The 27,000-nt window shown below is 47.9% G+C and overlaps 1 protein-coding gene across 1 annotated transcript; it reads left to right on the top strand.

Moving 5' to 3' along the window:
- Nucleotides 1-1,882: 1,882 nt before the first annotated feature.
- On the top strand, nucleotides 1,883-25,325 carry phf21aa (PHD finger protein 21Aa; the record flags this gene model as incomplete). Its single annotated transcript, XM_084437317.1, is given in 20 exon segments — nucleotides 1,883-1,934; nucleotides 2,090-2,188; nucleotides 4,700-4,732; nucleotides 9,521-9,586; nucleotides 15,006-15,048; nucleotides 15,051-15,079; nucleotides 15,129-15,257; nucleotides 15,448-15,684; nucleotides 15,808-15,888; nucleotides 17,108-17,383; nucleotides 17,520-17,657; nucleotides 17,934-17,985; nucleotides 18,181-18,260; nucleotides 18,436-18,493; nucleotides 20,025-20,158; nucleotides 22,603-22,758; nucleotides 23,393-23,468; nucleotides 23,629-23,732; nucleotides 23,966-24,622; nucleotides 25,275-25,325. Coding segments are annotated over 20 exon segments (2,529 nt in total). The 5' UTR covers nucleotides 1,883-1,904.
- Nucleotides 25,326-27,000: the final 1,675 nt, after the last annotated feature.

The following is a 27,000-nucleotide window of genomic DNA, read 5'->3' as shown; positions in this document are numbered from 1 at the left end:
CAAGTGAGTAGAGAGGAGGGTAAGAGCATCTCTGGATCCTTCTTTATTACACCAACTTTCCCCCCTGTTCCTATGCCGTTGTTTTCATCGTCAAAGATGTGTTTATGACCACCCTTTCTCAATTTAGCCCGAGCGAGGCAGTCGCTTAGTCAACGTTTTGACCATTCCTCGTTATTCTAGGAGTTGGATAATATTTTACAAGTGCTTCGCTATTGGAGGGCAGAGGACGTAGTGCGTAAGGGGCTGCTACTAACTTGCGCCCGAGCTTTACGCCACTGTTAGTTATACAATAAAAGCCGATCTTGAAGAAAAATCTGAACATAGGGCCTACTAATGTGACTTCTGTTGTGTAACAGAGTGTGCTATTGACGGGCTGAGAATGCACCTGACTGTGCAAAGTAGCTGCTAATGTTTTCGATTCGGATGTCTTTAGGCGACATCAAAGGCTTTGTTGCTCGCCCTTCCTTTCTCGTAAAGGAACGCAGTCTGGCGATTGAGTAGGTTCACAATGTAAACTGGCTCAATCGGTGGCTGTGGTCAAGAAAGACGTGTGTTTACTTGCACTAGAGTTGAGAAAAACGCCGCCGTAGTTCCTTGTTCGTAGAGAGAGGGAGAGAGAGGGGGGAGAAGGAGAGAGAGTAAGAGGATTGTCATTCGACAGCCAACTTGCGGTTGGATGCACAACTCCAGCTCGCTGCTGAATTTGGCTATCCTCCCCACATCAGGCTCCTCTCTCTGGAAGCGAAGTTTCTCGCCCCATGCCTCTCTTCCCTTCTAGAATAAAGCCCATGTAGAGTTATTCAGTAAGATACACAGACTATGCAACTGTAGGCACGGGCTACGCATGCTGTCTGTGATGGGCCTTCATTTGGCTGGTGTAAAGTGATTGAAGTCTTAGTAGTTAGGCTACATCAACTGCAACCGGCTGAGGATATGGACAGTGAGTGGGCCTACTACATCTATTTTAATAGGCCTATGTGTCTCCACGGCCGTTTTATTCTCTGTCCGCTTTTTGACGCTGTTCAGTGATGACACGCTGCTGAGGTGTAGTGACGCGTACAGAACGGTTCATGTTACCCCAATAATATGAGTAGAATATGACTTTAATTTTCCCAGAGGGAACCTCCTCTGACCAGCCAACCTTAATAATATGTTACATTAGGCCATAAGTCAGATGTTTCTTCTACCCTATAGTAGGCTAACTCTTTCATGAGACTGAAAGCACACATACAACAACAATGTCATTATATGAACAAGCTATAAAACTAATATTTTACAGATGAGGCTACACTGGATGTTAAAACCAATATACAACAACAATATACTTCCTGGTGTCAGTACTAATGGTATTCACGCAATATAGCCTGTGCTTCAAGAGGATCATGTATTGAGTTATACAAATATCATAGCTAACTGTTGAATAATTCGATGTCTGACTGAATGAAGAGAGAAGCTGTACTCTCTCTCTCTCTCTGTGTGTGTGTGTGTGTGTGTGTGTTGGAGAGAGGAAGGGGAGTAAATGGATAAGGAGGCCTACTGCTGTGATAGAGAAGACCAGATATCTCATTGTGACTTACAGTAATTCTTTTACTCCTCTCTCTCTCTCTCCAGCCCCCCACCCCCCTTCTCTCTCTCTCTCTCTCTCTAAGATTTGAAATTTACCGTTTTTAATGCAGGACACCCTCAAATCCAGTTCTGCAGGCTCCCTCCAAAGCCTAACTTTTGATGTTTATCTATTTCCTATTTCCTTTCTTTCTCTCACTTTCTCCCTCTTTCTCTCTATCTCTCTCTTCATCTATCTCTGTCTCTAACTGTCTCTCTTTGTCTCTTTCCTCTCTCTACCCCTCTCTCTCTCCCCTCTTCTCTCTTTCTCCCAGCTGGAACCTATACTCTACGCTTCTTGGATGGTGTTCAAAATTGACGACTGTGTGAAGGTAAAACTAAAACGCTCATAAATCTGTGTGTGAGTCTGTGTGTGTGTGAGTCTGTGTGTGTTTGAGTCTGTGTGTGTGTGAGTCTGTGTGTGTGTGTGAGTCTGTGTGTTTGTGTTTATGTGTGTAGTGATGCAACTCCGCCTCTGTCCAAGCAGGCTGAGAGAGCTCCTGGTCTGAGCCCCAGCCAGAAGGGCTTCATGATGGAGCTCCAAGACCTCCAGGATGCTCTGAAGGTGGAGATACAGGTTCACCAGGTATTACTACCACACTACTCCTCTAGATACAGGTTCACTATGTACTACTACCACACTACTCCTCTAGATACAGGTTCACTATGTACTACTACCACACTACTCCTCTAGACACAGGTTCACCAGGTACTACTACCACACTACTCCTCTAGATACAGGTTCACTATGTACTACTACCACACTACTCCTCTAGATACAGGTTCACCATGTACTACTACCACACTACTCCTCTAGATACAGGTTCACTATGTACTACTACCACACTACTCCTCTAGATACAGGTTCACCATGTACTACTACCACACTACTCCTCTAGATACAGGTTCACCAGGTACTACTACCACACTACTCCTCTAGATACAGGTTCACTATGTACTACTACCACACTAGTCCTCTAGATACAGGTTCACTATGTACTACTACCACACTACTCCTCTAGATACAGGTTCACCAGGTACTACTACCACACTACTCCTCTAGATACAGGTTCACTATGTACTACTACCACACTACTCCTCTAGATACAGGTTCACCAGGTACTACTACCACACTACTCCTCTAGATACAGGTTCACTATGTACTACTACCACACTACTCCTCTAGATACCGGTTCACCAGGTATTACTACCACACTACTCCTCTAGATACAGGTTCACCAGGTATTACTACCACACTACTCCTCTAGATACAGGTTCACCAGGTACTACTACCACACTACTCCTCTAGATACAGGTTCACTATGTACTACTACCACACTACTCCTCTAGATACAGGTTCACCAGGTACTACTACCACACTACTCCTCTAGATACAGGTTCACCAGGTACTACTACCACACTGCTCCTCTAGATACAGGTTCACTATGTACTACTACCACACTGCTCCTCTAGATACAGGTTCACCAGGTACTACTACCACACTTCTCCTCTAGATACAGGTTGCATTACGGTACGGTACAGTATCTAGTTACACGGTACGGTTTACGGTATTTCACGGTATACGGCATTTCACCTCCCCAACACACATAAAGTATTTTACTTTGAAGGAACTACAGTGCAACACATGATGGAAAATACACACTATTGTAATTAAGCTCAGTTTATTAATGGCAAGCTTATATTAAATTACGAAATTAACTGTTGCAAGCGATTTGAAATGTTAAGTTTCAGCTGCGCATTATTGTGTAATACCGTAAACGTAATACCGTAAACACAGGGAATGTCACAGTTCTAATACCGTGGACATTTTATACCGCGGTTCACGGTTTTACGGTATACCGTCTCATCCTTACTCTAGACACAGGTTCACCAGGTACTACTACACTACTCCTCTAGATACAGGTTCACTATGTACTACTACCACACTACTCCTCTAGATACAGGTTCACTATGTACTACTACCACACTACTCCTCTAGATACAGGTTCACCAGGTACTACTACCACACTACTCCTCTAGATACAGGTTCACCAGGTACTACTACCACACTACTCCTCTAGATACAGGTTCACCAGGTAAAATAATAATTATATTTATAAAGCACTTTTCATTGAGAGACAATCTCAAAGTGCTAAAAAACGGTTTAGCTAACGTTGCCTCCTTCCCAAATGTGTTAGCTAACGTTGACATTATCTCAATTCCTGAATTTAGCTTAGCATAACCCAACCGAGTTTAACGTTAACCTAAACGTTAGCCTAACCTTATTTAGTGAAACCTAGCTTCTTTAAACTATACCTTAGCTTCTGTAGTAGTGGCAGCAGTAGTGGTTGTAGTGGCACAACAGTAGTAGTAATTCCCCCAGTAGGTAGGTCCTACACTACTCTTCTAAATACAGGCTCACCAGGGAGGTCCTATACTCCTATACCCTTGACGTCATTGTCTCACTTCGGAGACCCTGACGATTCCATGTGCACTGAGTTGTAAGGGGGAATGAAGAGGGAGAGTTATATAGCGTGAGAATGACATCCCCTGTTGTAAGACAAAGCTCTATGTCGATAGGTGCTGGAGCCATGCTAAACACTGCTGCATTCTCTATGATTCTCTCTCTCCGTTCCACTCTATGCATCCTTATCTAAATCTACATGCTGTGTCCAACTGCACTTCTCCCATATTTTGCACATGTTGATTTTTATATCTTAAAATCACTATGACCTGGGTGTACCCACACATGACGGGGGGGTGTTACACATCCGTTTGTGCCAGTCTGATCACAGGTAGCATGTCTGAGCCCTCTAGGGTGCAGTAGAACGCTGATATTTGTGGATACTAGCCACTAGCCACTAGTTAGCCACAGGCCTGTACACTAGGAAGACATGCCTGAACTCTGAGGCTGCAGTACTGGTAGGAGCCTATAGGGGCCACTGTAAGGCAGTCTGTAAAATGAAGCTCTGCTGGCCAGAAGGATGAGGGAGGAGTGTGTGTGTGTGTGCGTGCCTGCGTAGGCGCGTGTGTGTGTTTGTCTCAATGTAAACTCCTACAGTGTGTGGTAACTAACAAATCTCTTTCTCTGTTCTAGAAATTGGTGGCCCAGATGAAGCAGGATCCTCAGGTGAGAATAAGAAGTTATTTGAAGAATAGAGAGTCGATTTAGGCACTCGATAAAGTGATGGGGAGGAAAAATATATTTAAAAGCCTTTAATGTGACTGGCTTACATGATTAAAAAGCATGCAAAACATGTTTCTACGGTGTTCATCAGGACACAACGTGAGCTAAAACAAATCACCCCATAAATACATACAGGTGGACAAAGAGGGCGGTACATATCAATCAAACAACAAATCAATCAACAAATCAATCAGTCAATCAATCAATTCATCGATTAATGAATCAGACATATCAATACTAGACATTACATTACATTACATTACAGTCATTTAGCAGACGCTTTTATCCAAAGCGACTAACAATAATTGCTTTTAACGTAGGAAGAGCCAATGTACTACTACTTGCCAGAACTCACAAGTGCATCTTCTTTCTAAAACAAGTGACTAAGAGCATAATCTAGTGCTGAAGGCAAAGTGCATGAATAACAATCTAAAGTACAGTGCAATACAATACAGTACGATAAAATACAATAAGTGCTTAGAAGGGAGGATTGTTGTAGTACTTCTTGAAGAGATGAGTTTTGAGCCTGCAACGAAAGATGGGCAGCAACTCTGCTGTCCTGACGTCAGTGGGCAGTTCATTCCACCACTGCGGGGTCAGGACAGAGAAGATCCGTGACCGTGTCGATCGACCGCAGGGGCCTCGGATTGACGGGGCAACCAGTCGCCCCGAGGTAGCAGAGCGTAGCGGTCGGGAGGGGGTGTAGGGTTTGACTATGGCCTGGAGGTAGGAGGGGGCTGTTCCTTTCATTGCCCTGTAGGTTAGCGCCAGAGTTTTAAACTGGATGCAAGCCGCTACAGGGAGCCCTGTGAGACCATGTCCCACAAGGGAAGGGAACAACAGGGGCCATAGGAGAGCAGTCTGGACTGTCAAAAAGAGAGGAGAGAGAATGCATAACATGAGCAAAACCTAGATAACATAACTAGAAATGGTGCTCAGAGAGCACAGACCACCGCCCCTGAATGTATTTCATGGCTCTGCATGCTAAAATTGAATGGATTCTAAATTGGCCCATGCTACACCTCTCCAATGTAAAGTTAAATAGCTTTCATGAAAATCGGTCTGGTAGTTTTTGCGTTTCTGCTAACAAACAAACAAACAAACAAACCAAGAAACGGCTCGTGGACCCAGAACGTGATTTGGATAATCCTGCTGACAGACGGACACACGCCACTGAAAACATTACCCCTCGCCCTGCGCTGTCGCTGGGGCGGAGGTAATAAGCAATAAACAAATATCCAAAGTTATCATAAGCTACAATGCAAATAGACTAAATTTGTAAGTTAATGACAGTAAGATTTCTATAATCAGATAGGCATACATTAAAGGTAGCACATGAATTCCATATCTTCATTCAGACCAGAGGCATTTAATGCATCCAGACAATGGATCCAGAACATGTTCCCTCTGGTGGAGTTAAGAACGCAGTCTCTGCCTCTATTAAGTTTGATGTGTTTGATACCTACAATGTGCAGAATAGAATCAATACTGTTTCATTACTGTTATGGACTTTACCTCAATGCCTAGGTAGAGGATAATCATGATTGTTGGTTCTAATTGCATATTTGTGTTGTGCAAGGTGGTCAGGCAGAGGACGTGTAGTTCAACCAACATAGAAGATACCAGGACAAGTCCATGTTAGGCCATAAATGACATGAGCAGAGCTGCAATCGATAAAGTCATTAATCGTATGAGTTCTATTCGTTTTAAAACCAGCGAATGTTTTGGCTTGTAAGGCATTCTCACAGTGTGGGCAGGGCATGCGTGTGTAGGAACCCCTGGGTCTCCATCCACGTGTCCTTCTTCTCAGGAGGAAGGTGGCTGTGAACTAGTTTATCTCTCAGGGGCTTGATGTGTCCGGCGGCTGTGCTGGACTGAGTAACACAAACGAGCAGGACTGAGAAGCATCATGTTGTTTCTTTTTAAGTAAGTCGGACCGATTGAGAGCACATGCTTTATTACGCCACAACATCTGGTTTCTATGTTCTCTTCTCAAAATATGTAGACGTATCCCTCGACTGTTAATCAAACACAATATCACTGTCACATACGACATAGTTGTTGAAATTAACCAAAGGGAATATTCTCAATCAAATGAGGATGAAAGAGTCCGCTTTTAGAATAAGAAGTATATAATAATAATAATAATAATAATTTGAATAGCACTTTTCATACAGAGACTGCATTTATAAAAAGTATAACACAGACTTATACAAAATTATTAACTAGATTAAAAAGGTATGTTTTCAGTTGCTGTATAAAAATAGCCACTGAGCCCACCTTTAATACTGTGTTCCACAAGTTAGGTGCATAGTGGTTGAAAGCAGCTTTCTTACTTTGGGGGACTTTTGGAATGTTTAAAAGACCTGCTGTAGAGGACATAGGGGCTCGTGAAGGACATGGAGACACAGGGAATCAGTGATGTAAGAGGGTGCTAAACCATTAAGAGCAAGTAGAGAACGTAGGACTGAAACACAATTGTAAAAGATACAGAGAGCAGTGCAGTGTGGCTTAACAGGAGTATACTCTCTCTTCCTTGTTTTCGTTCAAAATCTAGCAGCAGAGTGAAGTCCTGAATTAGCTGTAGTTTCTCAATTGCCTTTTTGGAAGACCAGTTAAAAAGAACATTACAGTAGTTACAGCTAAATGTATTCTCTGATGAGAACATATAATGAAAAAAGAAGGGGCCCAAGAGAGCTTCCTTGTGCAGCACCAAAAGATATGCCATATTCTTTGATACAGTATATGATTTACAAGCCTAATATAAAATAGTCTCTCTGTAATGTATGTTCAGAAGCAGTTCAGAGCAGGTGTGGCCTGCATCTCTAGAGACACGCCAGCTGTCCTGGGAGGAAGGCAGGGGAGACGAGGGTGTGCTAGACGAGAGGAAGGCAGGGGAGACGAGGGTGTGCTAGACGAGAGGAAGGCAGGGGAGACGAGGGTGTGCTAGACGAGAGGAAGGCAGGGGAGGCGAGGGTGTGCTAGACGAGAGGAAGGCAGGGGAGACGAGGGTGTGCTAGACGAGAGGAAGGCAGGGGAGACGAGGGTGTGCTAGACGAGAACCGTCACACCTCAGATCTCTCTGAGCTCCTCCTCACTGCCGTACTTCCCCCCCTGAACTACAAACCTTTGAGGGTAACTCGCCGTGTTCACGCCAAAGGGGCCGGGGTCTAAGGGAGGGTTTGCGGGGGACTTTATATCCCCCAAAAAGACCCTGCTTTCTACCCCACCATCTGAACGTGATCTACATCTGGAGTTCTAGGAATATGAAGTTCTAGGAGATTTTCGCCTGGGGGAAAAGTACGGAGGGCCTTCTGGGTCTCAAAGCACCTTCTGTTTAAGTCACAATGTTTTGAACATCAGGCTAGCCAGCTCAAACCAAAGACACTCTAAATAGGTTTTTGTATAGTTTCTGCTATAACTGCAGTAGACTCACAAGTCAGTCTCGGAGATCTCGAAGGTCTGTCATTGCGAGACTATAACTGCAGTATCAGATCCACAAGGCAGCCCACCCCCTCTCCTACCATCCCGTATGACTTCTCCTACAGGGCTAGCTAGCTACTGTAACTCTAGCTAGGCAAACTATCTCCTATTACTCTAACTAGCTACTGTAACTCTAGATCGCGACTATAACTATCTACTGCCCTACTGTAACTCTAGATAGCTACTGTATTCTTATTTTCAATAACGCTTTATTTAGGGCCTACATCAAGTGAACACTTTCATGAACTTTTGCTTACGCTTACTTACTATGCTTTTTCAACAATGTAGGCCTAGCCCTTCAAAATACCTAAATAAGCCTCTAGCAGATCACTGGCTCATCAGCCAGGATTTTGGCCCGCTGAAAATTGGTGAGTTTCATCAAGTCAACAATTTCATGGACTGTAAATCAGAATATGTAGAGGTATGAACGGTATTTTGCTCTATAGCCTACCAAAATAAGAAAGGTTACTTTCAACAATCTAAAAAGTGAATCCAAAATTTGCTAGTAGCTTAATGACCTTGCAAAGGAAGGAATGGATTTGCTTCCATATTTTTAACTGAGAGAGGGGTGTGAATTCCCACGTGGCTAATTTGCATAACTCCAGATAAATGCATGCGAATGGCTGTGGTGAATTCCCACATGGCTAATTTGCATAGGCTAAATCCAGATAAACACACGAATGACTGTGGCTGATTTATAAGAGCCAGTGAGCCGCCAGAGGCCACTTGATGTAAATAAAGCATTGTTCAAGCAAAATTACATTCAACAACACACTCGAAGCACTATACATACATTATTAGCCAGCTTCATACTGGTGAATTCACCTCATCAACACACACATTCATTGCAAAGCCTCTTTTTGCACACAATTTCATAGTTGTACTTGTACTATATGAACAAGAATGTAGTGAAAATGTAGAAAAATGTAGTGAACCGTATGAAAGTTAAATAGCTTCAGTAGGTCTACATGAAAAAATATCCCTCTGTGTTAGAGAAAAGAAAACAACAGTTTCAGTGTTGCAATGTCATATATAGGTCAAGGTCATATATAGTGGTTCATGTTAGACTTTTCCTTTCGCCTGTGATTTGCTTCACGTTTGGTTTCCACTACTCGACTCAAAACCGCCACGAGTGATTTCTCGACTAACTGGGACACAACCAGTGTAACTTGCTCACTAACATGCTAACCCTAATATGCTAACCCTAACATGCTAACTCTGAGCTGTAACTGTCCTCCTGTCTTCCAGAACGCTGAACTAAAGAAGCAGCTCCACGAGCTCCAGACTAAGATCACAACACTGAGCGACAAACAGGTAACAACAACGTTATTATTTATGTGCGTGTGTGTATTGCCTAGTGTGTGTGTGTGTGTGTGTTGCCGTTTGTGTGCATGCATGCGTGTGTGTGTGTGTGTACGTGTGTGTGTGTGTGTGTGTGTGTGTGTGTGTGTGGGTGTGTGTGTGTGATGTCCTCGCTCCTCTGAGTTCTGAGTAGTTAGATTTGAGGCATGGTAGTCTGGTGTATCTGGGTGCTTCAGGGTGCTTTGTTGCTGAACAAAGGCAGAGACAAAAAGCCCTCCAACACAGACTATAATAGTTCTGCAGTGTGTGTGTGTGTGTGTGTGTGTGTGTGTGTGTGTGTGTGTGTGTGTGTGTGTGTGTGTGTGTGTGTGTGTGTGTGTGTGTGTGTGTGTGTGTGTGTGTGAGAGAGAGAGAGAATGAGAGAAAGGGAGAGAGAATGAGGAAGAGAGAGAGAGAGAGAGAATGAGAGAAAGGGAGAGAGAATGAGGAAGAGAGACAGAGAGAGAGAGAGAGAAAGGGAGAGAGAATGAGGAAGAGAGAGAGAGAGAGAGAGTGAGAGAAAGGGAGAGAGAATGAGGAAGAGAGAGAGAGAGAGAAAGGGTGAGAGAATGAGGAAGAGAGAGAGAGAGAGAGAGAGAGAGAGAATGAGAGAAAGGGAGAGAGAATGAGGAAGAGAGACAGAGAGAGAGAGAGAGAATGAGAGAAAGGGAGAGAGAATGAGGAAGAGAGACAGAGAGAGAGAGAGAGAGAGAGAGAGAGAATGAGAGAAAGGGAGAGAGAATGAGGAAGAGAGACAGAGAGAGAGAGAGAGAGAGAGAGAATGAGAGAAAGGGAGAGAGAATGAGGAAGAGAGACAGAGAGAGAGAGAGAGAGAGAGAGAGAGAGAGAATGAGAGAAAGGGAGAGAGAATGAGGAAGAGAGAGAATGAGAGAAAAGGAGAGAGAATGAGGAAGAGAGACAGAGAGAGGGGGGGTTAGCTGCAGGTGGTCTGTTATGTGAGAGGATCATGGATCTGTCCAGTAGGAGTGAGAGGAGGGTTGGGATGTGTTAATGTGTGTCTGCCACGGTCTAGTTCCAACTACAGAGCACAGAGAGGAGATAGATGAAACATTGAGACAGGGAGAGAAAGTGAGAGACACTGAAAGTGACTGATAAAAAGAGAGAGAGAGGGGTAGAGAGAGAGAGAGGTAGGTAGGTAGATAGTGCTGTGAGGCTGGAGGTAGTGTGAAAGAGAGTGAGACAGAGAGATAGAGAGTACAAACAGCTAGAGAGAGACAGAGGAGTGGGAGAGAGAGAAAGAGAGAGAGAAGATGGGTAGAGAGAGTGAGAGAGAGAAGACGGGTAGAGAGTGAGAGAGAGATGAGGGGTATAGAGAGAGAATGAGAGAAAGAGGAGGGGTAAAGAGGGAGTTAGAGAGCAGCGTGAGGCTGGAGACTAGAGGCAGTGTGAGAAGAATATCAATAAGGGGCTCAGCAGCCAGGAAGGGGAGGGGCTCAGCACAGGCTGAATAAATACCAGTAGACAGGAAGGGGAGGGGCTCAGCACCATAGATATGAACACGAGATGACTCGTAATGGATTGAGCGGCGCAAAACACGGCCGCCATATTGGTCCGGTAACGCTGTCACGTGACCACCGCTCTCCTCAGCAGTTTCAGTCAGTAAAAGTGACCCTGCATCAAGAGATAACACTAGAAGATAAGTGGACAAAAATATTTTTGTCTTTGAACTATCCATAACAGTTAAATAACATAAATAAAGTGCAAGTGCAAAGTGCAAAACAGCAGCATCCAACAGTTTTAGTTGTATCTATCAGATAACAACTATCTATTTATCATCGTTCACTTAAAAGAGCCGGATGTTGTCGGCCAGTATTTACAGTCTGCTCCATTGACTAAAGAATGAGGGGAGCCTGCAGGCCTGAGAGGCTGAGTGGTTCCGGCCTGCCAGGCATCTGCATACGAGACACATATCTGTCGCAACCAGAAGACGCCGCTCAACTGAGACCTGCCTTGACCTGGCAGCAGCCCTGTTACCCTGTATTTGTGTCATGTGGGTTTTGTGTGTGTGTGCGTGCGTGCGTGTGTGTGTGTGTGTGTGCGCGTGTGTGCGCGCGTGCGTGTGTGTGTGCGCGTGTGTGTGTTTGTGTGTGTGTGTGTGTGTGTGTGTGTGTGTGTTCTATGGACTTGGCATTATGCATAGTTATTGGTCCATCAGCACACAGCCTCTGGTGGAAGCTGGAGGAGACAGGATGGGATTTCTTCCTGATTGGCCGCTACAGGAGAACGGCTGCATGTTGTGCTCTGTGGCCTTGGAGGTCAACGCTCCTGTGAAGCACTCTGCTGGACAACAATGACATTAACATGGTGGAGACCTCTGGATAATGGGCTGATGAAAGCACACAGAAGCAGCACAGTGAGAAAGCCTGGATAAAAACATTAGTTATGATGCCAAAAAAACAATATTAAAGCTACAGTTCATACGATTTTCTTAAGATTTTACCTCTATATTGAAATAAGATTAATTAATTATTAATTGAGAGGGATCAGTGAATGAGCTCCTCTGTGAAAAACGCATCTTTGTAGACCGCTGTTTGGATCTGCTACAGCAACTCTAAATTTCGGTGTCGGGGAACTAGGCTACAACAGAGCATTATAAAAGGGAAGCTTGGAGCTGAGGGTGGCTCCTCCCATAGAGGCGTGGCCACACCTGCTTCAAAGCGTGCACACTGCTCAGATTCAGTCAGAAACATAGAGCATTTTTCTATGGCCTCATGTGGGATTGTGGGATTGTTGGACCTGAACCCACAAACAGTGAAGCAGACGAAATTTACCCTGGCCTGCTAGCTCATAGCTACAGGATTCCAGAGTGCGACTAAATTGGTAGCATTTGCAACCATTTCACAGTACAAAAGCATTTTTTAATTCCATGTGCCAGTGGAGTCTAGCTGGTCAGTGTTCATTATTTTGTTATTGTGCTATACCCTGCTATACCCTGCTATACCATGCTGATGAAGGCTTCAGGCCCAAACGTTCATTCCTGCCCATTAACGTTTTGAAGACCATGTCTATCTCGTGAGTGCCAGTGCCTTCCTTCCGTCATTATGTTGTTATTCTGCTATACCTACCATTTATTTATTATGACACCAACGTATTTTTATGGTGATACGATTGCAGGAGAGTTTCCAGCTCAGTTTAAGGTACATAGCGACTAGAAATTATCTGACTATAGGCTCGTAGGCCTAGCGGTATTAACAAATTCAATTTGTGGTTGAACATTTATAATGCACCCTCTTATAGTTGCGTGTAACGGCAGGTTCTATCACGCACATCCATGAAAAGCCTTCGTGAATTAACCGCTTACAGTTTGGTTTAGTTGACTGTGGGCTAGAATGCATTGTAAAGCAGTTAGAAGAGTTCTCATCTCTGGCTGTCTCAAGCCTCTTAACGGGGCCATGCCATCAAAATGCATGTCTATGTATGGGAAGTTTCATAGGAAAAAGGTACAATGCATGGCTATTGTACTATTAAATATTTGCATTTTAAACAAGACAGTATAGATTGTAAGTCCTTGAGAATTGTAATGGAGTACATGGAATTTTATTTTGTAATGTCGTATATAATATAGCCTAAATAGATAGGCAACTGCAATGCAATGCTAAACATAGAGCTGTTGTACAGTGTGACAGAATGACTTCTCTGATATGATATCGGCCAGTGGCTCAAGACAGTGACTCTGAGAGGCTAGTGGGCCAGGTGGCCAGTGGCTCAGGACAGTGACTCTGAGAGGCTAGTGGGCCAGACAGTGACTCTGAGAGGCTAGTGGGCCAGATGGCCAGTGGCTCAGGACAGTGACTCTGAGAGGCTAGTGGGCCAGATGGCCAGTGGCTCAGGACAGTGACTCTGAGAGGCTAGTGGGCCAGGTGGCCAGTGGCTCAGGACAGTGACTCTGAGAGGCTAGTGGGCCAGGTGGCCAGTGTCAAATTGACAGCCCTCAACAGCAAATCAACTCATATGTTCATGAAGTTAATGAAGGAATGTGTTCTGAGTGGTCTAGGTGTGTGTACAGTATAAGTCAAGCAATGTTTATTCAGAATAATTGCTGCAGCTCATCTGCTTATCAGAAGTTAGTATATTTAGATTTCAAAGCAAATCTATACTTATCTCTGAAAGCTTCCGTATGAAAAAGATAATTTGGCCCAATTAGCCTGCTGTGTGCCATCAAATCTTGTCCTGGTGCCACTAGCTGAAAAAATGGAAAATGTTAGTCTGGAACCCCGCATAGCTAGCGCATAGCTCAAATGTTACATACTGTCGCTTTAACTATTGCTCAAAGCAGCAGACGCCTACACACACACACACACACACACACACACACACATCAAGGCCAGAGCAGATTAGGAAACTCCTGCCTGAAGAGAGCAGATTAGAAAACTCATCCCTGAAGTGCTTATTAGTCTTCATTCATATTTCTATATGTTTGAGTGTTTGTGTGTGCGGGTGTGTGTGTGTGTGCGTGCGTGCGTGCATATTTAACGGTAGTACTCTTGTCTGCGGTGTGCTTTGTTCATTTGACCCACGTTAAGGTATTGTCCAGGGCGGGACGCGAACCTGCGACTCGCGCTTGCAAGTCGGATGTGCTAACGACTACGCCAAGAGAGATATCCTCAACAGCTGCGTCTCTAGCACGTCCTTTATACTAGGGGAGTGAGAACCACCAGCTACTTGCTACCACTACCTCGACTCAAGGACTATACACTCCGCGAGGGTTCATGAGGACTCATGATTGTGTGTGTGTGTGTGTGTGTGTGTGTGTGTGTGTGTGTGTGTGTGTGTGTGTGTGTGTGTGCATACGTGCGTGTCGATGGAGGAACCATCTCTGATCTAGCCTATGAAGGGTAACTGGAAGGCAGTTCCCCGTATTGTCCAGTGGGGGGAGCTCCTGCTCTTCTCTCTAGCAGGAAGTGTACTCTATTCTAGCCAGGCCCATGCTGGTGATGCTGCATCCAATGGGAGGCTCAGTCTGCTGAAGGGCCCTCTGGCGAACGCCATCAGAGTGTAACAGGTTTCCCTCCTCCGTCTCTGTCTGGAGAGAGAGAGGGAGGAAAGGAACGCATGTGGCCGGACAGAGGGGAGTGGACTGAGCAGGTCATGGATGAGATCGACATGTAGAGAAGGTCCTACTTATATCTAACCTCCTCTCTCTCTCTATCTCTCTGTCTCTCTCTCTCTCTCTCTGTCTGTCTCTGTCTCTCTCTCTCTCTCTCTCTCTCTCTCTCTCTCTCTGTCTCTCTCTCTCTGTCTGTCTCTGTCTCTCTCTCTCTCTCTCTCTCTCTCTCTCTGTCTCTCTCTGTCTCTCTCTCTCTCTCTGTCTGTCTCTGTCTCTCTCTCTCTCTCTCTCTCTCTCTCTCTCTCTCTCATGTCTATTTTGTAGAAGAAGGTTGTGGAGCAGCTGAGGAAAGACCTGCTGGTGAAACAGGACCAGACGGACGCCCCGACGCAGAACCAGTTCCAGACCCAGCTACAGACCCAGCACCCTCTCCAGCTGGAGCTCCAGGTCCAGGCCCAGCCCCGGCCCCCCTCCCAGCCCCAACACCCGGTCCAGCCAGAGGGGAGGAACTCCTCCCTGCCCCACCTCAACACCCCACCCTCCCTGCCCTCGCCCGACAACCTCAGCTCACCCCAGGTACGCACACACTCACACTCACACACACACACACACACACACACACACACCCAACACACCACAGGTGCACACGCAAACACACACTGCTCAGTAGTCAACCACCAACCGTCTGTCAGTGACTTTACCACTTGATGAATCGAAGTCATAAACAGCCAATCACGACCCAGCTCGTCTCTGCTCTCGTGTCCAGAACGCGTTGCCAGGTTCCCCCGTCCTCTCCTCCAAGTCTCTACCTCTGCTGCTCTCCCCCGCCGCCATCCCGTCCCCGCGGCCGTCAGTCGCCATGGTGACCGCCCTCAGCCACGCGGCCAAGCCCAGCGCCGCCCACCCGAACTCCCAGAATGCACCGGTCCACCTTCAGACTTCCTGCCAGCTGACCAGTCAGGGGCTGGAGGCGGTGCGACTGGTCTCTAAGAACACTGTTGTGGTGAGTGTTCTGTGTGTGTGTGTGTGTGTGTGTGTTTGATAGAGAATAGAAAGAGAGAGAGAGTCTGTGTGTGTGCGTGCGTGTACAGTAGATGTAATGATACAATAGCTGGTGTCATCCCAGGTGCAGGCCAGCAGCCAGCCAATCAGAGTTCCCCAGTTTGTCCCTCCCAGACTGGCTCCTCGGCCTGCCTGTCAACCTCAGGTTGGTCCCTACGGTTCCGCCCACACACCCTCTCTTCCACCCCTTCCAGCCTCCTCTCCTCTCTCCCCTCCCCTCTCCTCTCCCCACCTCCTCTCCTCTCTCCCCACCTCCTCTCCCCACCTCCTCTCCTCTCTCCTCCTCTCCTCTCTCCCGACCTCCTCTCCTCTCTCCCGACCTCCACTCCTCTCTCCTCACCTCCTCTCTCCCGACCTCCTCTCCTCTCTCCCGACCTCCTCTCCTCTCTCCTCACCTCCTCTCCTCTCTCCCCACCTCCTCTCCCCACCTCCTCTCCCCTCTCCTCCTCTCCTCTCTCCCGACCTCCTCTCCTCTCTCCCGACCTCCTCTCCTCTCTCCTCACCTCCTCTCCTCTCTCCCCACCTCCTCTCCCCACCTCCTCTCCTCTCTCCCCACCTCCTCTCTCCCCTCTCCCCTCCTCCTCTCCTCTCTCCCCACCTCCTCTCTCCCCTCCCCTCTCCTCTCCCCTCTCCCCTCCTCCTATCCTCTCTCCCCACCTCCTCTCTCCCCTCCCCTCTCCTCTCTCCTCTCCCCTCCCCTCTCCCCTCTCCTCTCCCCTCTCCCTCTCCTCTCCTCTCTCCCCACCTCCTCTCTCCCCTCCCCTCTCCTCTCTCCTCTCCCCTCTCCCCTCCTCCTATCCTCTCTCCCCACCTCCTCTCCTCTCTCCCCACCTCCTCTCCTCTCTCCCCACCTCCTCTCTCCCCTCCCCTCTCCTCTCTCCTCTCCCCTCTCCCCTCCTCCTATCCTCTCTCCCCACCTCCTCTCTCCCCTCCCCTCTCCTCTCTCCTCTCCCCTCCCCTCTCCCCTCTCCTCTCCCCTCTCCCTCTCCTCTCCTCTCTCCCCACCTCCTCTCTCCCCTCCCCTCTCCTCTCTCCTCTCCCCTCTCCCCACCTCCTCTCCTCTCTCCCCACCTCCTCTCCTCTCTCCCCACCTCCTCTCCTCTCTCCCCTCCTCCTCTCCTCCCCACCTCCTCTCCTCCCCTCCCTTTCCTCTCATCCCTCGCAACCTCCCGCCTCCTCTCCCCTCCTTTCGTCTTCTCTCCTCTCCTCTCTTCCCCTTTCCTTGTTGTTGTTGTTGTCGTTATTGTTGTTGTTGTTGTGTGGAGAGCTCCCTGGATTGTGTCTTCTGTTTCTTTTATTCGGGGTAATAATGCAGTATTAAAGACTCTCCTCTCCTCCTGCTTCCCTCTCTTCTGGTTGACCAGCTGCGTCCCAGACCAGCCCAGCCGGCCCTCCTGGCCCCTCCCCCCATGCTAGCCCCGCCCCAGCTCCCCCCCCAGCCCGTCCTACTGGCCAGTCAGCTTGCAGCCTCGTCTCTTCCTCCAAGCCCCGCCCCAATCCACCAGGTGCGGATCCTCAACGGCCAGCCCTGCGCTAGCTCCGCCCAGACCAAGCCCCCCGGCCAGCTGAACAGCATCATCATCACGCCGGTGACCACACCCATGGCCACGCCCCATGCACACCTCAGCCCCTCCTCCAAAGTGAGTGATAGACGGACCTGGTCGAAAGTGATCCTGATCTGTATAAGTCAGCCAACTGTGACGTTTATTCAACCAACAAAAAAACATTACTGGTTAACTGACCTGTGACTGACCTGTAATTAACTCTCCCCCTCAGGTTATGAAAGCTCAGGCTATGGAGCCAAAGTCCCCCGCCCCCCGGAGCACCCCACCGCTACCCCCATCCCCCTCCCCCGCCCGCCGGAGCACCCCACCGCTGCCCCCGGCCAGGACCAAGCAGGAGGAGAGCCCCCAGGTGAGTCCAGACCGGAGAGAGGGAGGAACGGAACAGAGGTGGCTGGACAGAGGGGAGAGGACTGAGCAGGTCATGGATGAGATCGACAGCTCCATGTAGAGAAGGTCCTACTTATATCTAACCTCTCTCTCTCTCCTGTCTCCCTCTCCCTATCTCCCTTTCCCTCTTCCGGTCTCTCTTCCTCTCTCTCTCTTTTCCTGTCTCTCTCTCTTCCTCTCTCTCTCTTTTCCTGTCTCTCTCTCTCTTCCTCTCTCTCTTCCTGTCTCTCATTTACAGAAATTGGCCTTCATGGTTTCACTGGGCTTGGTGACATTTGATCATCTAGAGGGTAGGTACACAGTGTGTGTGTGTGTGTGTGTGTGTGTGTGTGTGTGTGTGTGTGTGTGTGTGTGTGTGTGTGTGTGTGTGTGTGTGTGTGTGTGTGTGTGTGTGTGTGTGTGTGTGTGTGTGTGTGTGTGTGTGTGTGTGTGTGTGTGTGTGTGTGTGTGTGTCATCACAGTGTCATCGTGTGTCTCACCATTAGAGATCCAGAGTCGCAGACAAGAAAGGAAGAGGAGGACCACGGCCAATCCTATCTACAGCGGGGCAGCATTCGAACCCGAGGTACAGAAAGTGTGTGTGTGTGTGTGTGCATATGTGAGTGAGTGAGTGAGTGTGTGTGTGTGTGTTTGTGTAAAGAAAGCTCTACTGTGGGAGACTACCAGTTAAGTGTGATGTGTATATGTATGTGTATGTGCGTGTGTGTGTGTGTGTGTGTGTGTGTGTGTGTGTATTACAGCGTAAGAAGAACACTCTGTACCTGAACTCCCCCCACAACCAGGCCAACAGGAAGAGAGGTCAGTATCTACTTCCTGTCCTGGCAGCAAACCTTCATCTTCATCATCTCGCTGCTGAGCTTCATCCTCACTGCTGCTCTCTAACCCTCTCAGGACTCATCTGACTGGTCAGAGCCGTGGCTTCGTGTTCTGTCCTGATTGGTCAGCGTGGCTTCCTGTTCTTCTGAGTCGAAGGGGCTTCTTGCTCTGTTCTGATTAGTCAATAACGACTTCATGGTCTTGACTGGTCAGTGTGGCTTTATGTTCGGTCTGATTAGTCAAGAGTGGCTTGCTGCTCTGTTGTGATTGGTCAGAGTTGCTTCTTGACCTACTTCGTGCTGTGTCCCCCTCAGAAGGCCAATCAGAGAGCAAAGTGTCTCAGAGCCAGCCAGGCGGTGTCTGGGCGAGCAGCTGGAGTGTCTAGCGCCAGGATTCACGTTTATTTGTGATCAGTGTTGTATGACTCATCTCGGACAAAAATGACATCAGACCCTTTTTGATGTGGGATTGGGTGTCGCAGACGGCATCATAGAATGTTCCAGAGTGTGATTGATTAGCTGTATGGGAGCTTCTGAAATGTCCGTTCCTTAGAATGTAGAGACGCGGCTGGAACATTTACTATAGACACGACGCTCTGTACCGGCCAGAGCTTGAATGCAGAGAGGGTGCGCAGATATTTCATTCTGTCTGCGATGGCTTGTAGGAAGACATTTAAAAAATTAAAAATTAAAAAGTATTCAGACCCTCGCAGAGCAAAAATTAGACTAATTAATGAATGTGATTAGTGAATTAATTGGACTATTAAGTAGGCCTCTCCAGTAATTAGACCCTATTATGATTGAACTGCGCTTAGCTGAACAGGCCTCTTATGTAACAGAGTCAGTAGGAGGCTAGAGCTAGCTGCCCTCGTGTGAACCCGGCTTCTGTGTCTGTCTGAGTGAGACCACGCTGTGACTGGAGGCTGTGCTGGAGAGTGGGAGTGGGAGTGGGAGGACTACCACAGCTTACAGTCACGCTTTGAGCACTGTAATATGCCTAATGTGTGAATCAGTAACGGATGTCTCTGTTATCTCTGCGGGTTGTGATGATTTGCGATAATGTATGCGCAAAATGCGTCGCACCCGTGACGTGTATTAGTCTGGTATTATTTAGAATTAATTCCTGTCGGCCTATCTGTCTATATGTCTTTAAATATTATGTCTGCGATGTCTCGGCGTAGGACGGATGGCTGTGTGTGCTCAAGATATCATCATCACGAGTCATCATTATGACTCTGCAATACGCTGCAATAACGGTGTGTCACTATGGCTGTGCAGGTGTTCCATGGTCGCTTTGCTCTGCTTTTTAACTTCCTGTCGGCTCTTCCCTTGTCCCCCCCTCCTCTTCTCCTTCCCTCCCTCCCTCCCTCCCTCGCTCGCTTGCTGTGCACTAACTCTGCGCTCCTCCTCTTCCTGCCACGCTAGCCAATGAGGACCCATTATCAGAGGTATGTCAGAGGAATGTCTTTTTACTTCCTTGTTCTGTGTTTGTGCTCGTGTCTCATCTCACCCAGGTCGTCCCCCCAAATACAGCGGTGCGGTGGAGCTGCCCCCTCCCGCCCCCGGCTGCCTCCCCCCTGCCTCCCCCACATTCCACCGGCCTGCACCCCCCCTCCCCCTCCCCCTGCCCAGCCCCAGCCGTGGGGATGTAAGTAGCTGCTGGGACAGTCTACTGCATCAGACTGGGGGAATCCTCTTGCCCCTGCCCAACAATCCCCCCCCCAGCCCCTCCCCCCACCCCCACATAATGGACCAGTCCACATCACACACACCCATTCACTCACTCATGTTGTCATCATGTACTTATGTACTGCTGTGTGTGTCTGTTCATCAGCTTACAAAGTAAACAGACCCCCCCCCCCACCCCCCCTCTCTGAAGATGATAAGATGAGCTATAGAAGGCAGGAGGACAGACAGAGAGACGCATACTGGAGAGATTCACAATTCACTAGAGACAGATAGCGGGTTGGGATGGTTGTCCTCATGTGTAGCCAAACTGACAAGCCTGACTCCTTATGGCCCGTTCAGACTACACAATGTTTTTGTCTTTCGCGATGGTCACCGTGTCAGATTAGGCGATCACAGTTGCATCAATTCTTGCCGTGCCGTGGCCGGGACACTGGCAACGCTACCCGAATGACCGCGTCTTTCACGACCATGTGCGTCTTTGCGCTAGTTCAGGTAGTCTGGTCAAGAAATTGTCAGTCATGGAAGAAGCACTGTATTCAAGCTTTATTTATAGGCTACGCAAAATTATGGTGGCGAATTCCGACTCCCTGGCAGAATTTGACTCCCCTTCACTATCTTTGAGTTTTGAGTTATCTTTTGACTTCCAAAACCATATGTACCACAACTAGGCTGTATCTGCCTCATTAAAACTACAGTTGATACAGTTGAAATATTCGTCTGGGATTCATCCCTTTTTATCTTTTATCTACCGACTCAGTACCATCCAGTGACTTAAAGATGCAGGCTAACCACAATAAATGTGAGGAGGGATTTATAATATAATACATGAATACAGGCCGACTACTTTTCAACTATTATGTAGGTTCCTATTCCAAGTGCTCTTGTACTGTAGTTTATTATTGTGGATGTTATAGCAGTAGGCTAGCTAGCCATAGGTTCACATTATGATGTGGTCATCTTAAAACTAAAATAGCCTCGCTCCTCTTGTGATGTCCTGGTCTTTGCCGATTGGTAAAAACTGTAAATACTTGTTTTGTTGGAAGAAGAGCGCAGATCGAACTAGAAATGGTGCTCAGAGAGCACAGACCTCTGCCCCTGAATGCATTCCGTGGCTCTGTGTGCACCAAAATTGAATGGGTTCTAAATTGGCTCATTCTACACCCCTCCACCGAGTTTCATGAAAAGCACTCTTGTAGTTTTTGTGTAATCCTAGTCCAGAAAAATTAATGTAGGTGAATGGGTGGCTTTATTTGGCCTGTTCTGTGGCGCCCCCCTTGGGTCACAGCCGCCAAATCGCTGATCTTCGATTATGTCATACTATATCGATTATGTCACACTTTATCGTTCCCAACGTTCATAATCGGGCCCGATGCTGGACACTACGTCGGTGACAAAAAATAGGCCCAAAATCGGGCTGAGTTTGTGTAGTCTGAATGGGGCTTGCTGGTTTACTTGGGCGTCAGGTGTCACACTGGGCTCCGCCCCTTAACGCACGACAGCCTATCGCGCGCAGCTCCATTGCTGAGCATGCCTTGTTGCGCGCCAAGCTTTTGCCATATGAATGATTTTATAGAAAACTGAAATGAACACAACTTGTTTGTGATCTGTTTTAAGTCAACGAATCTATCAGTTTACTAAATGAAAAGGCCAGTTAATAAACGAGTGAAACTTTTAATGAAAAATAAATAGCCTATACAGTTTTGTATTAGCCTACAAGCCGATAGAGCAGTAGCAAACGTCATGGCAATTCAGATAGTATTTCATTCACATAGGCTAGAAAACGTATACCACCACATCTGTCTGTAGTCCTACAAAATAACTGAATTAGAACTGACCGCCTCACACCTCTCTCTCTTCCCAAGCAACTTAAACATTTCATATAATTATTTGGCTCGATCGATCTCTTCCCGTAAAGCGCTCACTTCTTTTCCTCTGCTCATTCATCCATTCTTCTGATCTTTTTAAATAATATATAGTATACATATTATAAAGTATTTACAATAATATCCTCTGTAAATATTTTAATTAGCCTATAAATATTCATTAACATGCAGTTATTCCATAGTAATGAAGCATTAATGGAAAGCAGGGGCGTCGGTCCTGTATTGAATGACTCACATTCATCTCCACAGCCTAAACAAAGCTAAACAAAGTGTCTAATGACTAATTCCTGTGGTGAAGTTTAGGGCTTTTTGAAGCGGTATCTAGGTTGCAAATTTGGTACAAATTGGTGACTGAGAGATATGAGTGCAATGGGGTATTGGTGTTGGTGATTCTGCACACAATTTGAACTGGCGCACTTCAGGGTGGTCACATCGATATTTCTGACTGGCTGGGAGCAGCAGTATAGCAACAGTGACTACGCTGAGCTCTGATTGGCTGATGGGTGATTCTTCCTGACAGGCAGACGTGCACGAGGACTTGTGTGCCGTGTGCCAGCGCAGTGGCCAGCTGCTCATGTGTGACACGTGTTCACGCGTGTACCACCTGGACTGCCTGGCTCCGCCTCTCAAAACTGTCCCCAGGGGCATGTGGATGTGTCCCTCATGTCACAACCAGGTAACACACAGACACACACACACACACTCACTCTCATACACACTCACATCCAGGTAACACACACACACACACATCTGTCCCAGATCCCCAGCCCTAGCTGTTGTTGCTAGGTCGACAGGACTGTTCTAAACTTTGTAAGCTCCGCCTCATCATCCGAACACACAAAAACCATTCACACAAACCATGACTCATACGGATGACATCATCACTGTTGGACATGACGCATGCTCTCACTGTCACCCTGATGATGTCCGTCCACGTTCTGTTGAGTGTCTGTCCGAGCTTTCAGAAGCGCGCTAGCCCATCTGCCTTGTGACATATATGACATAAACATGATAACAGTTTACATGTTTGTTTTACCATAATTCTTGACCTCCATGACCTTGAGTCGTGTATTTTTCTAGATTTCACGGTGTCAGCATTTCAAGCGATTCAGTCTTAACCTGGTCATAGAGGCAGAATCAGGGGCCTGGAATCACCAGCAGGGGGCGCCTCTTTCCTGCTCACCTCCCTGTAGTCTGTGTGTAGCGTGTCTGAATCTCACCGTGGCAGACTAGTTGGAGGAGCAGCTGACCCCCCTGGCCTCTGGGCAGCGGTGTCTGTAGGTGTGAATGTCCTGTCTGTCCCTGTCCAGATGCTGGAGAAAGAGGACACCATGGAGTGGCCGGGGACGCTGGCCATCGTCCACTCCTACATCGCCTACAAAGCAGGTGAGAGACAGACGTCCACAGACACCGGGGCAGCTTGGATCTTGTAGTCTCTTCGTTGGTTTCGGAGCTCTTCGGTCCACATCGACGAACGTACAACTGGTGAATATTCATATTGACCAGGATGTTTCTGTCTCCGCCCCCTCCCCCCCCCCCCCCCTAGCTAAAGAGGAGGAGAAGCAGAGGCAGGTGAAGTGGGCCAGGGACCTGAGGCTGGAGAGAGAGCAGCTGGAGCTCCGCGTCAAACAGCTCAACAGCTCCATCACCGTAAGACTGAGACAGATGCGTCTGCTAGCGTCCTCCCATCCTGAGACCTCCCGTACAGGAGACAGGACCGGCTACCAGACGGCTTAGTAGATGTAGTATAGACCTCCATCAGGATACACTTAGCAGAAGCGGTTCGGTGAGCTAGGGTGCAGATTTGAGCGCTAACCCCTTGAGCTAATACTAAGGCTTGTCTCTCCCTGTCTGTGTGTGTGTGTGTGTGTGTGTGTTAACAGAGGTGTATGGAGAGTAAGAACAGTGTTCTGAGCCGTCAGAGGAGCATGCAGACGTCCCTGGAAAAGGTCCGGGGTTTGCTCCGCCTCATCCAGGGCCTGAAGCCCCTCCCCCTTGCTCAGGCCACTCCCCCACCACCACAGGAGCTGACCAATGGAGGTCCAGTGCCTCCGGATCTGACCAATGGAGGAACAGACTGTGGAGGCGCTGACGACATGGAGCACAGCCCCGAGGAACTCCACACACACAACGCCGACCACAGCGGCAACAACAACAACAGTGACATCACAGAGAACAACAACAACAACAGTGACATCACAGAGAAAGACAACAACAGCAGTAGCGCAGATAAGATGAGTAAGACCGAGGGAGTGTCTCTCGAGGAAGAGACGGAGGGCGCAAAGGAGGAGGTGAAAAAGAAGGAGATGAACATCGAGAAGGAGAAGGTGGAGGAGGAGAAGAAAGAGGTGGAGCAGGAGAAGGAGACTCGTCAGCCTGACAGCAACACACAGAACAACAACAACAACAACAAGAACAATAGAGCCACTGAGATGAACAACAACACTGAGGTGACGATGGAGGGAGGGAAGGACGTGGAGGGTGGAAGAGAGGAGGAGCCTGAGGAGGTGAAGGAGAAGGTTGAGGAAGTGAAGGAGAAGGTTGAGGAGGTGGAGGCTGAGGAGGAGGAGGAGGAGGAGGAGGAGGAAGATGGGGAGAAGAAGGAGGAAGAGGAGAGGGAGAGAGTGGAGGAGGAGGGGGGGGGGAGCGAGGAGGATAGGGTGGACAGATTCAGCAGCCTCACTAAAGTGTCCGAGCCCTCCCAGACTCTGCCCCTACCCGCTGTGGGCGTGGCCGAATAACACCCCGCCCCCCTGGTCTAAGAACCAGGAATACCTGAGAGAGAGAGAGAGAGAGAGGGGGGGGGGGAGAGGGGGAGAGGGAGGGGGGAGGATTGTGAGAGGGGGAGAGAGGAATAAAGAAGGAGTTATAAAAGGAAAGGAAGAAAGGAATCCTATTCCCAAAGTTGCCAATCGATTTAGTCACCCTAACCTACACAACATATCGGTGTCTGGTGATGTTCATTGTAGTAGCTTACCGTTGGATCCAGTGACACCCTGAGCACCAGACTGAGAGAGAGAGGGAGAAATGGATGGAGGAGTAGGGGAGAAGAAAGGATGGATGGAGAGGAGGAGGAGGGAGGAGGAGAAGAAGTTTGCCAACCCAGGTCAGCCAGTGGTCTGCCAACCCAGGTCAGACCGTCTGTATGCAGAGGTCTGATTCTTGAGTAATAAGTCATAATCGTCCCACCAGCGTGTGCCTGCAGCAGTCCTCACAGCGCCCCTGGTGGTCGGGAGTCTCTAGACACACCCAGAACCTCCCAAACACCCTGGACACTACCGCCTGAACACCACAGAAGAAGCAGCAGCAGATTGGAGTTAGGGCCCATCACCAGAGGGCCAGGCCTGGTTGGCTGCAGTATTAGCCAATAGAGTTAAGTATTACCTGATGAATGTGGCCTGCCCCCAATCACGCTTTTTGTCTTACAAGAGCTCCCGCCCACAGAACTGCCACCTGGCCTATCACAGCCTCCCAAACACCCCGTTGCCATGACATCCTGAGTGTTGCGGTCATGGTGAGGACAGAATTTAAATGAGCAAGAGGAGCAACAGATCAGAGAGGAAGAGGAGGAGAGAAGAAGAACACTGCTGTTGGAGAGCACACAGCCTCGGCCCGCGGGAGTCCGCCCATATTCAGGTCTTCCTCCTTCTCAGACGTTGAGATTCATTACGCTATACGATCATACGTGTACTACGTCATACGATCACACTCGTAATAGGTCATACGATCATACGTGTACTACGTCGTACGACCATATGTGCTTGTCTCTTTTATATCAGTTTGGTTTCTAATAAACGTTCGATTAAACCTGTACATAGGTAGGTGTGGGAGGGGATGTTACGCGTGTATGAGTTCTGTGTTCAGTTCTGAACTGCCAAATGCTATTATGTCCAAATACAGCAGGGAGACCTTTTGGTTTTAGGTAGCCTCAGGAGTCTTGTCCAGATAGACTGGTACCAGTTCAGTAGCACGGCTTCTCTGTCCCAACAAAGAGCCTTTAGTGAGACGACTGTTGGCGGCAGCCCTGCTTATTAACTGCTATGAGCTCTATGCTAAAAGCACAACCCGGTCTCTCTGTTTTCATCATTTCATGCATTGCGTTGCCCCGCAGGAGTCGTGGGTCGGGGGCGGGCCTGGAGTAAAAGTAGCTTAGCCTTTTCTAGTCGTGTCCGGACTCCTTTGTTGCCTGGTTAAGTCGCCAGTAGTTGTACCTACATATCATGTCCCCACGGTGGTTAGTGGTTCCATGCGTCAGGAGCACCAGACGGTGCCTTCAACAGAGCAGCCCAGTTTCTGGAACGTTCTGAGAGGTTCTAGAAGGTTCTGGAGAGCAATAGAACTCTTGAACTGTAAGGAGATATCACGGACCGTTCCATGACTCACCTCCCCCCTCCCTGTGTCTCCACACTAACCTCTGGCCCTCCATGACAACGTATGGTTTCAACTCCAAATAAGAGGGTTATGGGGGCATTCATTTGATGATTATAGCCTGAACATGATGAAATGACTCGGAAAGCACAAGAGACGTTTGAAAATGCAATTAGGTTTGAACCTACACAGAGATCAAAGGGAGCCTGTGTGTGTTTGTGTGTGTGTGTGTGTGTGTGTGTGTGTGTGTGTGTGTGTGAGTGTGTGAGTGAGTGAGTGAGTGAGTGAGCGCATGTGCGTGCACATGCGTGTGGGTGTGTGCGTGTGGGTGTGTGTGTTGACTATGGTCCAGTGTAGTGTGTGTTATGTGTTCAGACTAGCCCTTCCCTGGGTCCACAGTACTGTCTCTGTTCAGCAAACTGCCTTAACAAACTGTCTGCCCATGATCAACCTGTGTTTGTTGTAACGTTTGTCATTTCAAATGTCTGAGAGAAGTGATGTAAATTACACAAGATTATGTCTTAATGTGTTTGTGATGATGTAACACTTC

The sequence above is a fragment of the Borostomias antarcticus genome, assembly GCF_949987555.1.
Source record: "Borostomias antarcticus genome assembly, chromosome: 4".
Lineage (NCBI taxonomy): Eukaryota > Metazoa > Chordata > Actinopteri > Stomiiformes > Stomiidae > Borostomias > Borostomias antarcticus.
This window is presented reverse-complemented; position numbering and strand designations above follow the sequence as displayed.